The 10,786-nt window shown below is 40.3% G+C and overlaps 1 protein-coding gene across 2 annotated transcripts in view; it reads right to left on the bottom strand.

The window, feature by feature from the left end:
- Positions 1–5,665: 5,665 nt before the first annotated feature.
- Positions 5,666–10,786, bottom strand: part of TXNRD1 (thioredoxin reductase 1) — a 42,507-nt gene continuing 37,386 nt past the window's right edge. For both annotated transcript variants that reach the window (XM_064654838.1, XM_064654837.1), the window contains exons 14-15: positions 10,552–10,686; positions 5,666–7,383 (exon numbers count right to left, since the gene is read on the bottom strand). In XM_064654838.1, coding sequence (XP_064510908.1) covers positions 7,321–7,383; positions 10,552–10,686 — 198 coding nt within the window. In that variant the 3' untranslated portion in view covers positions 5,666–7,320. The remainder of the gene's footprint in view (positions 7,384–10,551; positions 10,687–10,786) is intronic.

Below are 10,786 nucleotides of genomic sequence, written 5' to 3'. Positions count from 1 at the left end.
ATTTTTATTAAAGTTATAAACTGCTCTACTGGTCTGGTTTCCGTAAACAAGTTGGCTATTAATAGATGTGATTTAAAATGCATGTTGAATTGCACAGACTGGCACACTCCCCCTTTTTGGGTGGCTGTGTACAATTTTACGCTTGTTGACTGTGACTTTAATTAACAAGTCATATGAGCTTAGACCGTTTTATGTCTTTATACACCATTAAAAAAAAGATTGTATCTTATGAGCAACAACAAACTAACAATCCCACAAAGGCAAGTTTTGAAAGAAAGTCTGGAAGAAATCGGTATAGTGTGAGCCTTGAGTACTGATGGTAGGGTCAGACTGGGCAGGAGCCAGATCCCTTATCTGATGCAGCTGAGAGAGAAATCACTAAGTCAATTTACCCGATTGAGGATGTGGTTTTCCTGTTTGCAGCAACACCGCAGCCTTCCTCTTCCCATCTGCCTGTGCTCTGAAGGAACACAGCACAGTGAAGCACTAAGTGGGGATACTGGATTTGTCTTTGAGAGCCTCAGGCTTGGGTGGCAGCAGTGGTACAGCCATGCTGGCTGAACACACTGCCCAGCCCGAGAAGCAGGTAATTTAGAGGGAGCTGAGTATTTCTGCATGATGCTCTGTTGTGACACATAGTTTTGCCTTACATGAGAGGTAAATCAATTCCTGTAGCTATTCCTAACTTGACTTGTCTGCCCACCAGAGTGTCAGCTTTTCATGCCAGCTGGAATAAGATTGGTGCCATCACAACAAAAAATCTCTGTTTATATTAATAGGATTAAGTAACTGATCCATGGAGATGGCTCATCTCCACTCAGAGCAGAGAAACCCGCCTCCACTGAAATATGTATCACTATATCACAGTCCAGAGCAGTCAGTTCTGTTGAGGCTTCACATCCTCTAGAGTGGGATTTGTCTCTTCATGACTCTAGCCATTTGAATGGCAAGTTTTTATCTTAAGGGGTAGTGGTGACTTCTACTATAACCTGTGGAAAGATACCAGTATCTCCAGACAGCAAGACATCTCACCTGTCCTAGACATTTGAATCTGCAGTTTCCAAATTGTGCAGAAAGCACAGGATGACCTAGAAATTTGGGCCACTACTGGTACTATGGTATGCCAAGCCAGCTTGGGTCTTGGCTGATGCTAGAATCGTAACAAAAATAATACAAAAATCTGCACTATGGATGGAATTTAAATGGATTCCATTTCTGATTCACCCCAGTATGACAGAAACCCTCTCCCAACTGTGTAAGTTTTATACCACTGGTGTCACTGGAGAAAAAGTGGTTTTGCAGTAGAAAAATTCAGACTCTTGGTATGACTTTCTTCTAAATGACATTGATTATTTGCTGTCAAGTTTGGTGATTAGGAATGAGCATGGATCAGGTAGATAAAGCTGATTCTCTGTGCCAAACTCGCACAACATGTAAATTCAGATAAAATTTTATTTAAAATGTAAAACCATAGATCTTCAAGGGCAAGGTATGTCTCACTCTGTCCCTATCCCCTTGAGCACTAATCCACAATTCACTTCCACGCACCGCAAAGAAAGGGCCAAATACTACAAAAAAACTGCATCTGTGGGATTTTAGGCTCAACAGTGAGTATGAGAAGAACTTACAAGGAAACAAGCTGCTGAAACTATCCACAAATCTGCAATGTTCACAGAATTTCTGCAGTGACTGAATTGCTGTGATGAGTGCCTGCCCTGCAGCCTGGTATCCCAGAGATGTCCAGCCTCACTTGTGAACACCACCATTATCTCTTGGAAGCTGTGGGACAAGGCCATCATCTCCTTACCTCCAAGTCAGTGAGAAAAATACCACCTGTCCCTTGGCTGAGTGGTAGGAAACCAATACTCAAGAATGAGAACCTCTGCTCTACAGCAGATGCACTGATTACAGATGGGGCCTTAATTGCAAGAAGGAGATTTCCTATTTGGTTTTGATTTTAGAGCAGTGCAGATTTAGCGACTTATGCCTTGTGGAGACAAGAAATTTGTGTGGAAGAGCTTTCAAACAAACGAGCTGCCGAGCCACCGTGCCATGGAGACACAGTCATTCTGGCTCTGCATAACTCACCCACACTATCCTGGAGCTGCAAAGAGTAATAGTGTTCAAGTTAAATGGTTTGCTTCCAAACCACTCTGAGTAGAAAGACAGAAAATTTTCCTTAAAACTAAAATTACATATAGGGATGTACTGGAAATTCACCAGTAAAGGTAAAGAAGAAAGCTTCCACTCCACAGGCATTAGCATTGAATTTTGCCCTCACTGGACATGAGATGGGCTGAGCTGGTGTGTTAGATTAGTTCTGTCACCAAAAGGGCTGACCCTATTCTCCTGTCCTCCCACCCCATCACTTCCTCTACTGCTCGTCTGGCTCCTTGATGAGCCATTTCAAACCTCAGTTCTCCCAGGGGAGGGGGGAAAGAGGGCAGAGCACAGCTCCTCATTAACGATTTCTATGTTTTGTGGGTTTGATTCTTAACCTGTTTCTTTTGTTTTGGTTTGTTTTTTTTTGATGGGGTTTTTCCTCTTTCAGGAAAGAAAGGGAGAAGGCCTGAAAAGAAAACCATCAGACCAAAAACAGATGAATGCATGGCCAGCTGGGGAGAGCTTCCTTCTGTATACTGGCAGTGAGCTCAGAAGGTAACCGAGCTTGTGGTTTCTGGTAAAATCACGCTCCAGAAATGGTTACTATAATCCTTCTGTGTCCAGTGTTTGTCAATCAGGGCAGACACATGAGGGACTCCCCAGCAGCCCCCACAAGAGTATCCACATATAGAAGCAGCATTACGACTCTCTTGGCTGAAAGATCTTAGACAGGATAGTGTCATTTCTGCACGCCAGAGACATCAACTTAGTTCAGGGCACCACTGGAGGAGAACTGAATGCTCTTTAAATAACAGTACAAATGTACCTTCCAACATCTGCACAGTACTGGAATGACTCCAAAACGAAAACAAAACACCTTGTGCATAAACTGCAGGGCTAACTACTTCACTAAAAAATGCTTCATTTTACACATAATAGAAAAGGCCTTGTCAGGATTGCATGTTGCAGAGATTTAGGGAAAGATGCCATTTAAACAGAGTTCAACTATTCAAAAAATACTGCGAGAAAATTTAAATAAATTGCATACAATTTGCAGGCATTTAGTTGAAGTTAATCCCTTATCACTTCAGGCCAGTCACTGAGAATTTAAAAGGCATGGTATTGGCTCAGCTGAGAGAGGCTGAAAGGTGGGCTCTCCCATGGCAGTGCCGCAGATCAGGAAGTTCGGTGCTGACCGTAGGAAGCATCGTGTAGATGCTGCCTCAGGGATGGAAAGGTCTGAGTGTCTTTGGGCAATAGGCTCGAGTAGAAAGATTTTTGGTGCAGCCCTCACATTGTCCTCCCTCCAGTTCATCCCCCGAGCAGAGAGCGTCACAAAACTTGTGAGAGGAAAGCTTTGAGACATGAAAATTTTGAACCTCTAAAAGACGAAAGAATTACAAATCGATTTTGTGAGGCTTGAACAAACTGGACCCCAAGGAAGGGAATTTCCTTTGGCATAGGAAGAGCCTATACCATAGGTCCCTTTAATGTGATATTCTGTCTCCCAGGATAAGATGATTAATTAAAGGTTATATAAGAAAACCCATATTGAATATACAGTAATGTTTCCTGTTGGATTTCCTCCCAAGCTTCCAACACTTACTGGTGTAAGGGCATCCTGCCCCATAAACTACAGTCAGGTCATAATTTTACTAACCTCCGCCTCTGTGTGCGTACAATTAATCTTTTTTTCAATATAGGTGTATTTTTAGACTGTAACATCCCATGACAGTGACTTGTATTTAGTTATGTGTAGTGCAGAAAAGCCCAGCCTCCCTTGACTGCTTCAGCCATAGCTCTTGTATGGTGAGAAATGGTGAATCATTGCTCCTTGTTTGCCCTTCCCACAAGTTTTATGATTTTAGGACTGCTAAAAGCATGTGCTAGGAGAACTCCCCAAGACAAGTCTAAACCAGCAAAAACGTGGAGGCCAAACAGGCCTTGGCAAAAGCAGAGTCTCACACCATCCCACACAGAGGACAACTGAGCCATCAGAAAAGGTGGTCATCAAAGAGAAAGGGCTTCTGAAAGTACACTCTGTGCAGAGCTGACATTTACAACAAACATGTATACCATATTTTGACCTGAAAGGTGTCTGTCAAGTCTTACATAAGATATTCAGCCATCTGGCCCCTTCTTCACACCCTTGCATTGGCACGGCGTGCTCCAGCAGCACACAGCCATGGCTTTTCTCCTGCACCATCCCATCCACCCGCTGCCACGTGGTAACTTAGAGCAAGGGAAGTGCCACAGTGGCACAGCCAGAGACAGGATCATTAGCAGGCTTTAGGAGTGCAAGGTGTTCTCACAAGGCACAGCAAGACACCTACCCTATCAGGAAACCTTCAGCATTCACGACGTCTTCAGGAGATCCCTCCTGTCCGACAGGGGTCCTGCCCCATCCATGGCTCTACAAGAAGTGAGCCCCCTGCACTGGGGCTCTGGGCAGGCAGCAGTGCTTGAAGGAAGCAAGGCAGGATGCAAGTTGGAATACAAGATTTATAGGAAAGTTAGGATTGCTCATACAACTCACACCAAGGGGAGAGGGGCAAAGGGAGAACGAACAGCTGGGTCAGGGGAGCTTAAGAAACAAAAATTTAAAAAAGTAATTCTGGGAGCTGGCAGTGAAACTCTACTAATTCCCTGTTAAAGTCTGCGAAATTTGCTGCCAGCATTTGTATCTGTAGTATCTTAGGATGGATTCTTACACCCTGGTAAACCAGAGTATCAAAAAATGTTTATAACTAATAAATACGAGCAGAAAGTAAATACTGTTTAACTTATTAAATTTTCTAGTATGTGCTTCCAAAGCATGCATTACTCAATGTATGCTTAATTTGATAAAACCATCAAACACTTAGCTTTGACATTTATTAAATCCTTATGTGGTATCATATTATATATCTCTATCATCATGCACAGATAACACACATACACACCTGAAAATGTTTTCCTTATGGAGAAATAAAAGAAAAAGCCCTAGCAAAAAAGCCTCACAATTTTAAAGTAAAAATAAAAGAAATTAAAACCAACAACTACAGAATTATAAGCCACTAGTGTAGAAACATGCATGATTAAAGATGACATGACCCATACGAATAGATACATGTGGGTCCAACCTTGCAAAGCCAAGCTCATACATGTCTTTATTCCCTCCAAGAAATAAAGGATCCGGATCTCCAGGATCTGACTTTCCTACAGACCTGATTGAAAATGCTGCTATTCACGTGTTTAAATATGAGCAGATACACTGCCCAACAGCTCAGAAACCTGCACTCCTGGGCTTTCAGAAGTTACACAGATGGCAGCTAGTGCAAACAGTGGAAGATTTGTTTCCTAACTAATTTCTTGTTTTTAATTATGTCCTTCTCAAGTGTTTAACATGTAAAAAAAATTTCACATGAAACAGCCTCAAACCCCGTTTTTCAGAGAAGTATCTACCTTCAAAATTCAAGAGATTGTTGGGTTTATCATGGTGCCCTCTTCTGGCCTTTCGAAAAACAGTCGGCTTGCTGTCGTCTGGTGTCTGCTTAGAAGAGGCATCAAAATGAGCATCTGCTTGTGCAAATATTCAATTTATTTAATAAACTGGCCAGAAAAATACCATCACAGACCATCTAGATGCCATACAAAACATGTTTAAAAATCATTCAGTTATGTATGAGTTTATAAAAATAACTTACAACACTATTTTAGAAATCTCAGTAGAAATACATGAATTTGTTACCAGGTAGGAATTTAGGCATAAGGCATTGTGCTCAGAGTGCTGGAGAATTCATCCCCTATTCACACCACAATACTAAACTCCCAAGAACCATTTAATAAAAGTAATCTGAACCTTGCTGCTAAAAAGAGAGGGAAATGGAAAACCAGATCACAAAGCACATTAATTTCCATTTAAAAGAGGCATTTTTGTCATTTCTTGACAAATGTGTATGTAGATTATCCAATACAGGAGGGATATGCAAGAATCTGATATTTTCCACGGAAATCTCTGTCTTAAAAGAATTGTTTTCTTAATTAAATATAAAACAAAGCGCACATGGAACTAAATACAACTTTTAGGCCCTATCTACATAACAGACTTTTCATTATTGGTTTTTGGAGGTTGAGTGGGGGGTTTGTTTAGTTGGTTGTTTTAGGGGATGTTTGGTTGGGTTGTTTTTGGTTTTTGGTTTGTTTTTTTTTTATTTTACAGGCCCACTAATCTCAGGGAAAGTCTCAATACTGTTGTGTTTGAAGAGGCCAATTTAGACCTGAAACAGGGCAGCTTACAACAGCTCACCTGCAGAGGAAGGAATTTACTCAAATTTAATACAGTTGCACAGAGTTCCTGGAAGCATAATTCATTCAACACTGGCATTCTGTCAGTTCCAAATTGGATTAATTATAATCCCATAAGCTTCAAGAAAAGCTAAGATCATCACATCTGTGTTATACACATGACTGTTACTCTCAGGGAAAAAACCCAACAACTTTCTGTATAAAAAGGCCTTAATAAAAAGTACGTTCCTTTCTCTCTAAGAAGAACGTTTTCACATACAAGGCACTCTAAATAAAAAGTCACAACATAGTCAATTTGGAAGGCCAGAAATATGCTATTTTAGATGGTGCTAAATTTTTTTCCAACGCTATCTTTTTCGTCACGATCAAACAAGTAGATACAACTTCTCCTCCATAAGCATATGAGCTGGTAAAATGCATGCTCATGAGGAGACCTTGCAGTTGCTGTGTCATAACACAGCACACAGGGGCACTATACAGTTATCTGAAACTGTGAGAAGTTTTCTGAGTTGGGAAGTTCTTTGTTCCAGAAAGAACTAGAAAGGAATGTTCAGGAAAGAAACTAGAGAGGAATAAAACCAAAGCAAAACAGTTGTTGTCCAGCTGTGTTAGCAGTTCTTCCATCACTGCCCACCAGACAATGCAGGCTTCAGGCTATGACTTCATGAAAGCATTCATTAAATGCCCTGCTAATCGCCAGCTCGACAGTCAATATTCCCATTGCGTTGTTCATTGCCAGCCAATCACCACAAGTGACCAACTTCCACAGTGCTCTTCTCCTTAGGACCATGGAATGTCCAGGTTAAGCTCTACACATTTCTGCAGGTGTCTGAGGATGACTTCTCCCCAAATCTTTCTTCTGAATTGCACAAGTCAGACACTATGGTGAAAGCCAGTCTCTGGCAATAACAGGAATGGGGCTCTTTAACCTCAGCATCCACTCACGAGGGTGTTTTCACCAGAACGCTTAGTCACGGACAGGGTGGTGAATACCTGAAGAGAGAGAAAAAGAAAGACTCTCAGTATGGCTAAAATGAATCTTTTTTTTTTTAATCTAAAAGATTTAGTTGGGCATGATGCTCAAAACTGCAGCCATTTCTTCAAGTAATGAAATAATAATGAAAATCGTGCATTTAAAATCCTTGGCACTAGAAAGCACACACACATACAAATAACCTTTGTTCTCTTCATTCACCTTATGGTCTTCCTTTTACAGTGGAAAAGAATGTATTAAGGAAGTCACATGGCTTTATACCACCTCATGTCTTAATGCCCTAAGTTTTTACTGTGGGAAAGAGCTCAGAAATAATAAACGCTGGTCTGTGCACTGAATGAATAAGTGTCTTTATAGCTCAAAGATAACTTCTTTGTTTGGGAAAGTGAAGTTAACCCAAGGCCACAGCATTTGGAGAGAACATAAATTTTGCTTTTGTGCCTTTCTAGACATTATAGAAATGTGGAACTGACAGCTGATATAAGTATTATGTCTGGGATCTGTATTGTATCTTGACAATAGCTATGAAACACTCAGTAAAACCACTTTGAAAAATTCCAATCTTTACTGTTTTCAGGTCACTTTAAACAAAACAACATATTCAAACCTAATTATTGTAAAATTAACAGATATCAAAATTCAGGAAGAAAAATTCTACAAAAACTTATTTAACATTATAACTTTACTATGCAAATAATTGCATAGTTTTGCATAGTTATAATATAGAAAGGAAAAAAGGAAATCAAAACCACTGCTGTCTAAATGCTTCAAAGTTGCAATAATTAGCTATCATCAAAGCCATCTCTCAGGAATAATAAACTTAGCACAGAATAAAGTACATACACATTTCAGTTATGCAAATAACATTGGAGTATCTAAAGATAATGGGGATCAGAAAGCCCTATATTTCTCTAAGTAGAAGCTTTGCTGCATTAAGGCTGCTAGCAGCTCTTCAGAGAACAACATCAATAAATGATAAACCTCTTCCATTTTCTATAAGCACATAAAGCATTACGCACAAATCAGGAAGACAAATGCAAGCCTAATGTATATGGCAGAAGAACAGTGGCATATTTAAACTATAGTGCATTGCTTGAGGCAGGGTTTTGAACTCTTTATTTCTGATCCACAGGCTGAAAATGTATGGGAATCTTCATTTATTGTTATTTCACTTTGAAAGACCAAGATTAAAATGTGCAAAATTTATCTGCTTTCTTCCTGGCCTGACTACAAGCTCTAGGTGTGCTAGGGGACCACACAGCTCCCTAAGGCTAGTAAGCCAATGGGGAATCATTTGATAATTACTGGAAACAGGAGGTTTTTGACAGAATTTGTTCATTATTTTAGTGAAGACAAAATCTTAGATCCAATGGCTGGAAAGCCACTGTTAGCTAGCTGAAAGAATCATCTCAGCAGATGCTTGATTATACCTGCCTGTATTTCAAGCAGCACAGTACAATCAAGGCTGAGATGTAATTCTCTGTAAGGCTGAGGTCCTAACAACTCTGTGCTCGCAATTATTTGGACTTTGCCTGGGAAGAAGTTCCATTCTGAGCTCATGTTTTCTGCAGAATAAAATGCTGCTCAAATAAGAGAAGTGAAATCTGGCTCTAATTTGAAAGCAGTGAGAATGGGACCCTCAGTCTTAAGGTCTTCTTCAAGTGGAATAATACCACATTTCACAGAAGACTCAGCAATGAATTAGTACTAGTGCCAGTGAAGATGTCAGCATTTAACCCTGTAACACTGCCCCATCCTGCTCAAATCAGACTTCATTTCCCTTAGCTTTTACACGGATATAAGTTAAAAATAACACCGTTATTATCCATAATTCTATTCATCTAGATATGCTCATTCCTCACAAATTCCAAACAATTTTTAAGCATTTTTTTAATCAAAGACTGCTATCTTGCACTTTGATTTTTGTTTACTGCTCAAGAGATTAAATTAAGTAAAAGCATAAAAAAGTCTTTTGAAGACTGTCACTAGAAATGATCGTTGCTCCCTGGAGCTTTTAAAGAGCGTATTTCTCCTGAGCCAATTTCTTCCTCCCCCACTCAAACAAATATGATTATCTGAAACTACCTCCCTGAATTATATCTAATCATCATTCTATTCAGTTTCAATTTTAGCAGCTCAGATGTCCAGAATAAATTATGACTGTCATCCTCTCTTCACACTGCATATGCTAATATCCCACTTGAGTTCACAGGTTTGAATGCCTCCCTCAGAGATCCCCCTCCACAGGGCCCCTGGTAAGATAAGGACACGCTACCCCTCTCCAAGGGCTTTCAAGAACACCATCAGATGATACTACAGAGAAGAACAGGATCTATATTGTGGATGCTTTGAAGATGATTCAGATTGCTAGCAGTCCATTCCATTAATGGAGTTCATATTACATTGCTTACACTGTACCACCTTGGAAACATAAAACAAGAGAGGTGGACGTCACTTCTGCAGAGCAGCATCCTGGTGCACCCTTGCAACACTCTGTAGCTCAAACAAGCAGGTGCAAACAGAGATTCTGTAGAAAGACTTGGGTCATGAACATGTTTTCAGGGATCCTCAGCTAATATAAACTCATCCTATTCCTACTAAAGTCAATGGAGCATCTCTGATTTACATCTGGGAGGAGCTGTCCCACACCTGCTACAGAAAATTGAGCTCCTCATTAAAGAGGAACAGCAAGACAAACACAAGAAGAAATGTTTGTGTGGCCTCATGAAGTGAAGGCCTACAGAATAAAGGAAAAATCTTTAAAAGGGCAGAATCTAATAGAAAAATTGTCACATAGCCAGTCCCCTTCCACAGCACCAGTTTATAAGCCTATTTTGAGTACCCCAATTTAGCTTTACCACCACTTTAGCAGAAATAGTATCATAAGCCTTCATAATCTTGAGTGGGAAGAAAATTCTATACTTCCCAGTAGAGAGAGCACTGGATTAAGCGAGGTCATAAACTTTTCACAAATGAATACACTCAAAAAAAAATTAAATATCCCAGATTAAACCTAAATGTTAGAATTCTAAATATTAAACCCAAGTAATTTCCCGTCCTTTCCTCCAAATTCAGACCTCTTTAACAGAGCTCTGTTATTCGGAATTCCAACACCCTACCCCAGAATGCTATGAAAGCTGGGCTATGAGGTGGCTTCAAACACAAACCTCAGCACAGACAGGATGAATTCCGATGGTGTTGTCCAGCTGTTCTTTTGTCATCCCACATTTAATGGCGGCTGCAAACCCTTGGGTGACTTCTCCAGCATTTGGACCAAGGACATGGAAACCAATGACTCTCTCCTAAATGCCAAAGGTAATCAAATGCAAGCACAATCATGCGTTCAGTTCTCTTTAGACAACATGTAAGGTTTTCTTACTCAGAGTATATAACAACCAGCTC

The sequence above is a fragment of the Pseudopipra pipra genome, chromosome 5 (genome assembly GCF_036250125.1).
Source record: "Pseudopipra pipra isolate bDixPip1 chromosome 5, bDixPip1.hap1, whole genome shotgun sequence".
NCBI classification, from domain to species: Eukaryota; Metazoa; Chordata; class Aves; order Passeriformes; family Pipridae; genus Pseudopipra; species Pseudopipra pipra.
Note: the sequence above shows the minus strand (reverse complement) of the source record. Positions and strands in the feature narration are given on the sequence as shown.